The 13,796-nt window shown below is 35.3% G+C and overlaps 2 protein-coding genes across 2 annotated transcripts; both read left to right on the top strand.

Annotated features, from left to right (window-relative positions):
• The first annotated feature begins 2,304 nt into the window (after positions 1–2,304).
• LOC140340983 (formyl peptide receptor-related sequence 3-like) lies at positions 2,305–6,969 on the top strand. Its single transcript, XM_072426468.1, has 3 exons — positions 2,305–2,373; positions 4,167–4,211; positions 5,154–6,969. Exons 1-3 carry the CDS (start codon positions 2,342–2,344, stop codon positions 6,139–6,141), a joined length of 1,065 nt encoding a protein of 354 aa, XP_072282569.1. The 5' UTR covers positions 2,305–2,341; the 3' UTR covers positions 6,142–6,969.
• A 2,858-nt stretch (positions 6,970–9,827) lies between these two features.
• Positions 9,828–11,692, top strand: LOC140340626 (fMet-Leu-Phe receptor-like). The gene has a single exon (XM_072425932.1). The coding sequence runs from the start codon at positions 9,842–9,844 to the stop codon at positions 10,868–10,870; it is 1,029 nt and encodes a 342-aa protein (XP_072282033.1). The 5' UTR covers positions 9,828–9,841; the 3' UTR covers positions 10,871–11,692.
• Positions 11,693–13,796: the final 2,104 nt, after the last annotated feature.

Raw genomic sequence — 13,796 nt, 5'->3', positions numbered from 1 at the left:
GCGCCCCAAAAGATCTTCAAATAAGTTTTACTGCCTTTTCTCATCTTGTAAGAAGTTTACGGCTCATCAGGTTTACTTTCATGTTTGTGTTACCTTTTGCTTTTATTCTTATTTGTTATGGTGTATTCTTTTATAAATTGAAACCCCTGATGAAAAGGAGATCTCACCAGTCTTACAAGATGGTGATTGCAGTAATGGTGTGTTTCTTCATCTGTTGGTTTCCATATTATACATGGCCATTCATCCACATTGGCCAAGAAAACTACCAATTCGATAATCTGATAAATGAACTTTTTATATGTCTGGCCTACTTTAACAGTTGCATCAACCCCATTCTTTATGTGTTCTTTTCCCGTGACTTTAAGGACAACTTCTTCAAGTCTATCCCAGCCATGCTGGAAAAAGCCTTTTCTGATAAGTACCAACTTTGTAATGGTGAAGAAGATGTTGAAATGCATTTTAAAAGCACATCAAAAATAGTTTAATGATTTTCCCCCAAGACCCTAAAGATAGGAACCCAAAGTGGTTGTAGTGCTGATCCCCTGTAAACCATTTTAATTCTGCGAGCTTAATACTGAAATAATTTATTTAAGTGATTGGTGAACAAAAATAAGTTATAAAGGTTTTATTTAGTTGCAATAGTTTAAAAGACCAATTATGTTTTCGTTTACAGCTTACAACTATAGAGGTAAATTACTATATCTGCCTGCACTTTACATGTATTCTGATAGAATAAAATAGAATAGAACAATAAAACAAAAATAAAAACAGTTAAAAATGTGCATTTGTGCAATAAAACGTCCCTTTCAAAAAGAAAGCCCAGAAGCCAGCAGGAGAAGGGAGCTATGTGGAGGGCCAACATGACTGAGTGATAAGGCGAAGTGGGTAAGATAGGGTAAACCAGTATGGGAGGAGAGGTCAGAGAATGTTCAGGGTTTAGATTTTAGAGGAAGGAAAATTGAGCAGAGAAAAAGAAATATAAGCAATATATAATATAAAGGCAAACAGGAAGTCGGAGTCAGAGGTTTGGAAGACAGGGACAAGTTTCCCACCCTCCCTTCAAATCTGACTGGGGCTTGGGCAAAGGGAGTTGGTTTAGGTGTGGAAGTTTGAGGTCATCAAGGGCAGGGTGTTGATAATGTGATGGAGTTGGTGAAGAGAAAGTTATGGTGTCTCCTAAGTGGTGCGATTGTATCAGCAGGTTTAAAATGGGTTGTGGGAGTAGTTGGAGAGTCATTGATATGGGTTGTGGCTGGGAACCACAAATATCAATAGGGTGCATACTATCAAGTTTAAATGGGTAAATGTGGATTGTATTCGAGAACCTGCAACCTGTTTATTGTTTATGCTGCTTAATGTGGGATTCTGGTGTTACGTTGTTATGTTTGTTATGTGTTAGTGATGGGATATATGTATATGTGTGAAGTGTTAACTGTAAAAGAACAAGATTGTGGTAATAAATGGCCATTTTGTATCATACATGCAAGTTGTTTTTATTCTGAGTATTGGTGGGTGGATAAGGTGGGTGTGTTTGCCTGGGAGAAGGTCTTAACTACCTCAGTTATGAAGGAGTTGCTATCACACAAGCATGAGGAAGGAAGAAAAATACCAGCCATACACCTTTTTTTCACTTAATCTCATATCACTTTGCTGAACAGATTATACCATTTATTTAGAACAGTGATTTTCAACCACGGTGCTGCTGCACACTAGTGTGCCGTGAGAGATCTTCAGGTGTACCGTGGGAAATTATCCAATTACCATTGTCGAGTGTCCGTGCTGTAGTGACTGTCAGAGTAATGTAATACTCCTCCATGTCAGTGGGTGGCAGTAGGTAGCTTAATTGCTTTGTTTATTCTTGAAGACAAGAGAATTAGCTACAGATTGTCATTTTGTAACATTTTTGATTTGTGGCGTGCTGTAGGATTTTTATAAATGTAAAAAATGTGCCGAATTAGCTACAGAGTGTCATTTTGTAACATATAGATTTTTGATGTGCAGCAGCATTTTTTTAATGTAAAAAAGATTACAAAATGGTTTAGAATACCTAAAGTATAGACATATAGATGGCCGATAGTCAAACATTAAAGCTGTATGGGGAGTAGGGAAACGACGGTTAACAATATACTGTGTGCCTGTGTTTATTTTATTTTGTGAAGTTTCTACTATTTTGTGTCATCTAATTTCCTTCAAAGCATGTGAAGATAAGGAAATTCAGTGATAAGATTATAAACTGCTTTTAACAGAACAAACTAAATAAAAGATCACATTATTTTCCTTGTGACTTTGGCATTTTGTCTTTTGAGAACTTCGACAGAAACATTTCTTGAAAAATTAAACAATGGGCAACGAGACTTCAATATTTGATGACAGGTATCCTTCTACGAACAAAATGATTTTATTGAATATTTAACATGTACAGATAGACATAGGGATTTTCTAATGGATGCTGTGTGTCTGAGCAGATCTCAGATCAATCATGTTGAACATTTATAATTCTACAGGTATTTTCAACAGGAATTTCTCGATTTTAATTGACTCCATGAATAAATGATCAATGAAAGGGATAAGGGAGTGGACCATTGCTGGTAACACATATATATAAGAACCAATTAGCTATGAACTTGCATAATATTCATAGTGGTTTTCATGGTTATTCATGGTATCCAGCAATGAATCATTATTTCTATGGTTATTGATCATTGATTACTAAAGTGAGATGATGCTTGTATGTCTATGGGGTCAATTTAGAACTTTTTTAAATTACAGGTTTGCTTGCTAGCAAAATTTGTAGGAGAAGAGCCTGGTGATCCAGCAAACCTGGAATGGATTTCCTAATAGTAATGTGCTATTTGTTAGTAAATGTTTTCAATCCTAGACTATATCAATCCCAGGTTTTCTGGATCACAAATGTTTACCAATGAAAGTGTATTCACTCCAATCTTGGAGAGTTTTCATAATTCAGGCCACATGTACCAGGAGATTCTTTGAATTCCTGTCTGTAAAGTGAAGTCTTCAACAGGACAGGCTAGGAAAGTTGTTATTCTGTTCAGAGTCGATAGATAATATTAATGTTATGCTTATTGTGCAAATCCTTAGTTGACATTACTTGTATATTGGAGCCCTAGTTGGCTCTGGGATTCGGCTTTAATAGCCCTCGGTTGAGGCTTGAGATCAACCTTGGTTCACAGCTGGGGGGCCTCCGTGCATACACTTATCTAATCTCTATCTTTATTTTGTAGCCTCACGTCTAAGTAAACCTACAATATTTGACAGTGAACAGAGGTTTTTCCTTTCTTTACCAGTATTTCATTGAATTGCATATTGTGATATATCTGGTTTCTACAATGCCTAAATAATGCAAAAAATATTGCCCCCACCCCTTTTGTATTAAGGAGGATGAAGCATGCTCATGTGGACTGTAGATAGGCTGCTTTAGGGAACAAAAATGAAAGCTACTATCCACCATTCTAAGGATTACCATGTGTGAAGGGATGAATGGAGGTTTTATTACTAGTGGTGGTCAGGCAGTTCCAATCTGAGCTAGTGGACGAATTGGTATAGTAGGGCTCATAAAAAAAATATGAATTGTGATTTGGAATTTCCTCATCTGATCTGATCCAACTTTGAGCAATTCGAGTTCCAATGTGACATTATTGTCATTTGCAAGTATACTGGTTGAACCAACATCATTGTCATTGATATTTAGTAGACTGTTGGACTTTAACAGCTTCCATTGTCCAGTGGATGGATGGGATGAGCCCTACTATACTTGTCATTGAAATGTATAGTGGGTTTCTTTAAAAAATTAATTCTGATTTGGAATTTCCTAATCCAGTCAAATTCCTCGATTTATGCAAATTTGAGCAGTTCAAGTTCTGATCTGATATTACTGTCATTAACAGGCACATTGTCTGATCCAACATCAATGTCATTGACAGTATAGTATACCAGTGAAAGTTGGGGGCTTTATGGGCTGTATGAGCCCCACTATACCTGTCATTGAAAAACAAAAATGAATTTGTAATTGATCTGGTCACATTCCTTGACCAATCTAACTGGATTTAATCTGTGCCAAAATTTCTTACACCTTAGGCTGTAAAATTTTGGTAAAAAAATAACATGTACACTAAAGATAAACAATAAAGATATATTTTTCATTTCAGCATGAACATGAGCACCTCAGACGAGGTTTTGGATGATCAAAACAGGTAATTGTTTTCGACAATGAATATTTTATATTTTTGTTGTTACTTGCATAAAAAGAGATTATTCTTTAATTATAAACCATTTAGTTTTCAATTATTTACACTTTTAATATACTGGATGACCCAGGTTCTCCCATGATAGTTTATCTTCTGCAGTCTAGAAGAGCTTTTATAAATCAGGTCCATAGTTTGAGTTTTTTTAATAAAGGAAATGAGAGAAATAAAAATCTATATCATAGTGAATTGTGCTTGAAGGGAAAGATGGTGCATATGAAGAGCCATTGCTAAATTCTATAGAAAAACAAAGCCATGAGAACTATAAAGTGAGAACTTTTGAAGACTTCTGCTTCCACACATAGAGCAAGGGTCCTTTCCTGTAAATAGGCAATTCAAAAGACTTTTATAGAGTTGTCTAGTTCTAGGAGTGTAGTTTGTAGGTATTAGTGCTGTATTAAGGATTCCCGTCAAGGTTATTTATTTTTGAAGCAGTAAATATGACATTCACCAAACATTCACTCACTGCCTTTTGAAACCCCAGACATCTGACATACCCTATACCAGAAAATGTTTGGCTAATATCAGATTCACTGCTTTATCAAATGGTTTATGATTGGGACATTTTATAGATATAATGGGCATGATTTGATAAAGCTTACCAAGGCTGGAAAGGATACACTTACATCAGTGAAGCTGGATGATCCAGCAAACCTGGAATGTATTTATTTAACGTAATTTGCAAGCAATGTTTTATATTCTGAACCAGATCCGTTTCAGGTTTGCTGAACTACCCAGCTTCACTTCGAGAGCTTTAATAAATCAGGCACAATGGCTGAAGAATAATACCAAAAAAAGATTTGATAAATCATTGAGAAATCTATATTTTCATAATTAAATTGTTGCTTTCGGGATTGATAAATTATTAGATTTTATTTATTTTTTTTATAGGACTTCTTCCGTTCCAGATGAATACATTTTTTACATTAATATTAAAATCATCATAATAATGTCCATTATATGGTACAGTGTTACCTTAGTCTTGGGTATAATAGGAAATGGTTTAGTCATCTGGATTGCTGGATTTAAGATGAAGACCGTCAGCTCATTATGGTTTCTCCACCTGGCCATCGCTGACTTCATTACGTGTATTTCTCTTCCTCTGAGGATCTCAGAGTGGGCTTTGTTTTTTGATATTCCATACGATCATTATCTCTGCACCATCGGCATAACTCTTCTTTACATAAATATGTCAACTAGTGTCTACTTTATGTCCATCATTGGCATTGACCGATGCGTTTCTGTTTTTTGGCCAATCTGGACCAAAATACACAGAACACCCAGAAAAGCATGGATCATCTCTATATTAACTTGGGTGTTAAGCCTCCTCACCAGCATCCCCTATGTTCTGTTCAACCATTTTTTTGAAGAAATCACAGAGTGTTATCCTAAACATTGGTACTTTGAAGATGAGGAAGAAAAGATAAAGATTAGGAACACGATGTTCATCATCAAAAATATATGTATGTTTGCTTTCCCGTTCACAATCATTTTGATATCATATACCCTGGTTTTTTTCAAAATCAGAAAGCTTAGGAAACTAAACAAATCCCAACGCCCCCTTCGACTCATGGTAGCTGTCGTAATGTGCTTCTTCATCTTTTGGTTCCCCTATAACACCTGGCCTTTCATAACTATCAATGCAAGGTATGGAAGCCTTGACAGACTCATTGCTGAAATTTGTGTCAGCTTAGCTTATTTCAGCAGTTGCATTAACCCCATTATCTATGTCTTCTTCTGCCATGATTTCAAGAAAAATTTTATCAAGTCTTTACCAGCCACACTGAACAAAGCCTTCAATGAAGATTCAGATTTGGCCTACAGAGATGGTGGCGCTACTATGCATACCAATGCAAACCTGGAAACATCCATGCTTTGAATAGTACTAGGATTACCTGTTTGTGCTTTTTTAATATTTCCTATTTCATAGCTTTCTGGATCAATTAAAAAAGTGCTAGGTTGAAAGGACTGACTTCTACAATGATATGTCAAGTAATATATTATGAAGCAAATCAATCCCTTTCTTCAGCCCTAGAGATGTGTGGGACCCTGTATTTCACTGAAGACCAAAGGCTCACTTTTGGAAACGTATGGAATGCCGAGAATTATATATTTTTTTTATTTTGTGAATGTTTATTTAAAGATAAAACTTTTTGAATACCAAATGGAATGGCTAAAATTACTGTATTTTCATACCATTTTCCCTATTAGGTGAATATTTTTATATTTTCTATAGATTCAAAAGAACGTAAAATTATATCTTTCCAATGTGAGCAAAAACAGCTTTTAGATGTCAATGGAACAAATATCCCAATTGCAAGATATACATTTTTCTGTTTTGATAACATTTCAATTTTTTAGATTAACCCCTTACTTTCCACAGCAGTGATATTGATGATCATAACAATTAAATAATGTAAATATACCAAACGAGGACACAAATAGCAATACAAACCCGACAAGAGATTGTCAATTTTTGCCTTTAGCTGTATGCTAAATAAATACGTTTTGACTACAGGTTTAAACAAAATGATGACGGTAACCATGTTACAATATAATGTAATATAAAATATAATATATATAATATATTATAAAACAAATTTGTAAAAATTAAATCAATTTTAACAAGCTTTGATTTTTATCCTAAAGGGATTTACTTTTAAATATTTTTAGTTTGTTTTGATACAATATGCTAATAAACCTTGAATTTAGTATGCTTTATACCAAAAAATGAAAAATGTTGCTTTTTTTAATAACTTCTATTTCCTCTATTATAAGATTAATAAGTAACTTTGCAAAAACAACTATATATTCTGATATAATTAAAAATAAATTGGATTTTCATTCAAAGCTGTAAGTGCTGGTATTTGCTCTTTTTGTGATTTTTGCTACAATTCAATTTACTTTTTTGCAAAATTGATAAAAGACGTAAAAAAGACTAAATTGAATTTAATTGAGGGTAATTGATGCAGAATTAAGACAGGCATATGCAACTAGACACGTATTACAGCCAGGACTTGTTTTTTAAAAATTTGACGAGCTAGGAAATGTTTTTCAAAATCCTTTTACCAGTCTCAGTTTATTTAAAATAACTCCCAAATTTTTGCCAGAACTATCTGTGCTGTAAGCTGGCATTGCTGTTTCATTGCTACTTAGAATTCCTATACCAGAAATCAAACAGACAAAATATGAAATTAAGGATGAGGGTAAAATTCTAATTTTGTTACATTTCAATTTGAAATTCAATTTTTCAATCTACTTGATTGGTTTAAAGTAATTCCAACACCATTTTTTGTGATGAGGGACAATCTGAAATTTACTTTTACTAGAAAAAATTGTAGAATACTACTTGAAGTGAAATTCTACTGTGCAATTTATCCAGATGTTTTGGCTTATGCATATCTTGATTTTACCTAAATTTTACCTGCAAACTCTTCTGCATAGATTTTCCTATTATGTACCAGGGATTCCTCAAGTTATAAAGTCTATTTCCAGCATGGCTAAGGAGTGAAATAGAAAAAATTTGTCACTTCAAAGTCATGTACCACTAGCTCTGCCTCGGGTCGCATTCATTGAGGAGATTTGTGATCCCCGGCACTAGAGGTTAAAATTCGGTAAGCGAGAACGGCCGAATTCACAGCGAGATTGAGTTTTAAAAACTTGCTCGCTCATCCCTAGTGAGTAGTTTCTAAATATACAGTGAGGAGAGGACTATTTAAATCTGTTTTATATTAGCTAATCAAAGTTCTTTTTTTTAATTTAGCAACTATGTCATTTTGTATATAAAAAAATGCTATTTCAGGTCACAAGGGACTAATAGCATGAATTATCATCCAAAACAGCCAATGAAGAAAAAAAAAATGGGGATGGGCTGACATAAACGTTTCATATGACATACTCAATATTCTGTTTGATAAATATGAAATATCAGGAGGTTTTGATCTTAGTACAAGCAGTTTTGTGATGTTATCCTGTAACTGCTATTCACAAGATAATAACGTTATGGCTGATACGTCTGACATAAAAAAATGTTTACACTGGGAATATAGAGTTTTGGAGAATAAAATGTAGAGAGAGCTTCAGCTATAATGCTCATCCCTACACTTCTTAACAAGTGTTGCTTGAAGGGTATAGCTGAACCATCACCATTATGATAGGTCCATCAACCATTTAGGCATAGTCTGAGGACCAAGGGTATGTTTTCAGTGTGAGGGAGGTAGTTTCTGACTTAATGGGTCTGATTTTATAAAACTTTCTCCAAGGCTGGAGAAGGTACACTTTCTGGTTGGATCTAGTCCAGGATTCAAAACATTTGCTAGCAAATGACTTTGAATAAATCTATTCAATGTTTGCTGGATTACCCAGCTTTCACATTGAAAGTGTATCCTTTCTAGCCTTGAAGAGCTTTAATAAATCAGGTCCAATGTCTTGGATGAATAGTTTAATATGCAATTTTTGAGCAGAAGTGGCTATATTCCAATGAAAAGTCAACAGGCCTCCACTGACCAGCAAGGATGGTCAGGAAAGTTTTAGCCATGTGTGAACCTGGAGTTGTTCTTGGATGAAGGCTTGGACAAAGACTTCACGAGTTAGGAATCTTAGCATCATCATTTAAGGCAAGGAGCAGCAGAACATATTTTTGGGTAGATTTACAGTTTTTATTTCTCTCCTGCAATCATTTTAGTCACATCGCAATTATATATTTATACAGTATAAGCCCCACCAATTTCCTTAACTGAACTATACCCTCCGGGTCTGCCCTGATGGGTTGATAACCCCATAAAAATGTAGTAGTGTAAGTCCTACCAATTTCCCTAACTTAGCTAGGCCCTCTTGGGGTACGTCCTGATGGGTTGAGAGCCCTATATAAATGCAGTACTATAAGTTCCACCAATTTCCTTAATTTAGCTATGCATTTTGGTTATACCCTGATGCACTGTGAACCCCCTATGGTGGAAATAAATTACTGCCATTTAAAAACATTAACCTGAGAAATTCCCACTAGGGAATGTTTAGGAGAATGTAATATTTCCTGTTTTATAAATAGTGCCCGTAATGTCTGCTAATAAGAGATTGTGAATAGCTGGAACCTGTAAATGGCTGAAGTCAAATGTATGTTGTTAAATTGATTGACTTTAAAATATGTTAATGAATACAGGGCTACATTATTTAAATTGTGCACATTTGAGCACATTTGAATTAATAAATGTATTCAAATGTTCCGTTACATCTCTTTAAACATTATCAATGATCATATCTGTGTCATGTGAGTTTTGTTTTAACTCTGAGATTCAGATAAAGCAGTTCAAAGTGATAAGAGTGAAAAGCCAAATATACAATATTTTTGAGCAAAGTGCTAAGGAAAAATCTTCATTGTCATTATTGACTTCCCAGTGAGAAGAACCTTTAAAAGAACCCATTCTTAGGTAAGGTAACGAATATTAAAAAAATAAATACATTAAATATTTTTTTAACAACATCCAATATGTAGTTAGTAGGTAATTTTTTTAGTTAATTTACTTATTTACACAATTTAAATTGTTTTTTTCTGCTTTAGCAAAAAAAAAAAAAAAAAAAACATGGAAACTTGGACTCAAGACGGCTTTGATGATCTGTCAAATGAAACAGATTATTCCGATTTATTTGAATTCTTTGGAACATTTATGCCTTTATTTAAAGCCTATCAATTTATACAGATTCTCTCCATCGTTTGCTACAGCATCACGCTAATTATCGGAGTCATAGGAAATGGTTTAGTCATCTGGGTTGCCAGCTTCAAGATGAAAACCGTCAGTTCTGTATGGTTCCTCAACTTGGCCATTGCCGATATAATCTGCAACCTCGCCCTTCCTTTCCGTATTGTACAATGGGCTATGTTCTGGGAAACATATTTGGATAGAGATCTTTGTAAATTTGGCATGACTGTGATGTTCATCAATATGTTTTCCAGTGTGTATTTTTTGACTGTCATCAGCGTGGACCGTTGTGTCTCCATAATGTGGCCATTTTGGAGTAGAATATACAGGACACGTAGAATGGCCAGCATTGTTGCAGCATGCACTTGGTTGCTTTGTTTGTTGAGTAGTGTGCCGCATGTTGTACAACACTACACCAGTGGAGGAAACTCAGACTGTTTTCCTAAATATGACGCTTGGATTAGAAGTGATAGGGATAATCAAACGATTGATAAGATGTTTATCATTCAAAATGTATGTATGTTTTCATTCCCTTTTGTTTTAATTACCATCTCCTATATTCTGATTATCTACAAAGCCAAATCTCTTAAAAGACCAAAAGGATCTCAAGGACGTTTAAAAGTCATCATTGCCATTGTTCTTTGTTTTTTCATCTGTTGGTTTCCATACAATACCTGGCCATTTGTTTCTGACAACATCAAATACTGGAAAGTTAACATGATCATTTCTGAAATTTGTGTCTGCTTGGCTTATTTCAACAGCTGCATCAATCCCTTGGTCTATGTGCTATTTTCTCAAGATTTCAAGAAAGGTTTTTTAAAGTCCATGCCAGCCAGGTTGGAAAACCTTTTCAGCGAACGGCCTGATGAATCTACGACTAAAACAAGTGTTGAGCTATCCACATATGGATGAATGTGATTTTTCCTATCACTAATTTTCAAAATAATAAATTGATGCAGAACAGCTGAACTCAGAGAAGTGACTAAATAATCCAAATAGTTGTATAGAAATATGTCATATTGGGACTGACTTACTAAAAGAGTAGAGGGTATTACCTTTGTAATATTACCTGTGTGATCATAAAATAGCAACCATTTGAAGAGGATTATAAAGTTTGTCCATGACTAATGTATCAGTTATGTTTTATTAGGATGGAGGGAAGGCATAAAATGTTAATGTAGAGTAATAAACCTCTGTTCTATTCAAATCATAGCCAGGTAAAATTAATGTAAATAGTAATTTTGTTTGTTTATTTCACTTTGTTTATCAACATTTCACTTTTTAATCAAATTCCCATTCGGATTGATTAACAGAGATAAAGAGTACTTTTTGTGCAAAGTCAATTTTCTCTTAGAAAAGTAAATCAGTTCTTGCATGTTATTAAATGCAATATATTCCTCTTAATCACTGAGCCATCCCATACACCAACTCTCCATTCCTTTATTATACATATGAAGCTATATACAATCACATAGCTATAGTCAGGCAGGGGCTACAAAGCTTTGCACTGCGCCAAAAATATTCAACTATAATTAATATTGTGAAAAATGGAGTTTAAAATGCAACACATATCTCATAATTTAAAAAAATCACATCCATTGTTAAAGGAATTGGATCAGTTTTTAGGGTACACGTTACAGTCAGGAGGTAACTATTTATATGCTTATTTGTAAATGTTATGCTAAATAACATAAATGGTATGTTATTTTTTTTTCCACAAGAATGTTTTCTTTTGGTCTTTTAGCATGAAGTCTTCTGAAGGTTGTACTTATTATTTCTTCTAATATTGTTATGTTTATGTGGTCCTGAAAGGCTCAGAGCCGGTAGAGAAATAATAGGCACAGAGGCTTTATGATGAGGGTGATAAGGGCTGCCGGCAAATAAAGTGTTAGGGAAAATAATAGAAGGAAAGTTGGGTTTCAGCTAATTTGCAGGTAGGCTGGGGAAAGAAGGGGTTAAGAAGAGGTGAAAAAAGTTGAGGTGAAGGAATGGGCATGGTCAGTTGGGACTGGTAGGGAGAAAATTTTCCACCTGCCCACTGCTTTTTTGGTTTGGAATGATGCAAAAGGGGAAAGTTTGTTTTGGGAATGGGGCCGTTGGGTTACTAGAAGGCAGTGGTTTTGAGATGCTGGAGAGTTTAGGGAACCTGTCTGCGGTATGGGTGTCTTCTGAGATATACAATGGGGCTGGGGATGTGTCTGCGTACAGCTGATAATGGCACCTAAGTCAGGGTTTGGCAGCTGGGAGCCAAACATAACAAGTTATAGTAGGCTTGGTTGACCTAACAATTTTTGGTTTTGGAGGCCTTCTAGGTACAGCAGCTATAAAAATATCATGTTTGAATAATATTAGTTGGGTTAAGTTACAGTTAAGTTATTGTTATTTATATTAGGCGTGAGCAGCACAGTTGGCTTGGAGGTTAACCCTCTGCCCTTTGTGGCATTAGTTCACAGGTTGGAATCTCGGCAAGGAGTTTGTTTTTTGCAAGGAGTTTGTATTTTCTCCCTGTGCCTGCATGGGTTTCCTCTGGGCCCTCCGGTTTCCTCCCACATGCCAAAAAAACATGCCGTTAAGTGAATCAGCATTTGCTATAAAATTGTCCTTAGACTACGGTAATGATATATGACTATGGTAGGGACATTAGATTGTAAGCCTCTCTAAGGGAAAGTTATTGATATGACAATGGACATTGTAAAGTGCTGCATATTATGCCCGTACTATATATATACTGGCTAATAATAATAAAGTGAAAAAATCAAAACTTTGGATAATATTTAAAATATTTTACAATAAAGGACAGCTGTGTCGGCCATTTTTGTTCCAAAGTTGGTGTTTGTGCGGTTATTTGGAGGTGTTGGGGGGGAGGGGTTTACAACAGCGAACATCAGGGTAACCCTAGTAAAGATTTAGTAAACTTTTCTTCTGAGTTTTCTCCCCTGAGATGTTTCTACATCTTATCAGTAAAATACCCTATTATATGCAAAGATCTTCCCTAACTGTCAGATGCAATTTATAGCTTACTGAATTCCTAGCAGTTAATGACTGATGATGACTGGCCAAGCTGGGGCACCCATGTATTTTCCTATGGTGAAGGCGACACTGCAATGGTGCACTTTCATCTTCCTCCAACCCTCTCCATGGAACTGGCGTGGGCCGTGTGTACAGCATTTTTAGTGGCAGTAGAAACTATCAGGTAAGATGTGTGCTCATAGCCTTACAATCCTTTTTTTGCAAGAATTCTAATCATTTTGTAAAAATTCTTGTAAAGCACAATTGGGCAATGTAACTCGTCAAGTCACTGAAGGTGTATATTCCCCTTCCGGCTTCGTTAGGTCAACAGGAGAGTAGAGGAATGCCAAGTACCTCCAGGTACGGTTAAGGATTTGACTCTCTCCTGTTCTGCCCATGTGACAGTGCTAGTGCTTAGTTAATGCCTGCTATGATATGGGAGCGAGGGAAAATACCTCAGTTCTTCATAAGGTCCACATAGGACTAGAAGCTTTTTTAGAGCTTTTTGATCTTACTGACTAAGCATATGATCCTGAGAATGTAAGAAAGGTCATTCTGTGCTGCTGGTTGGGCTACAAATAAGTGAAACCTACAAGATAAAGGTTCACAAGTTACTTTAATATACAAAGGCGGTTTTTCACCGTTGCAGTTATTTGTGGTAAAAGCATTTAGTGGCCTATTTCTGTACAAAAATAAAAAAACATTTGTCACTTTTAGGTGGGTTTTAATTTGCTTTAAATTTATTTAGTTCAAGTAAAAGTATGTCAGACAGAGAAGTGGCAGGCCATGCACAGAGGAGTGGCAGAGGCCTAAATGTTTCTGGCGCAGG

The sequence above is a fragment of the Pyxicephalus adspersus genome, chromosome 11, assembly GCF_032062135.1.
Source record: "Pyxicephalus adspersus chromosome 11, UCB_Pads_2.0, whole genome shotgun sequence".
NCBI lineage: Eukaryota > Metazoa > Chordata > Amphibia > Anura > Pyxicephalidae > Pyxicephalus > Pyxicephalus adspersus.
The sequence above is the reverse complement of the archived record's forward strand: the minus strand, read 5'-3'. Positions and strand labels throughout refer to the sequence as shown.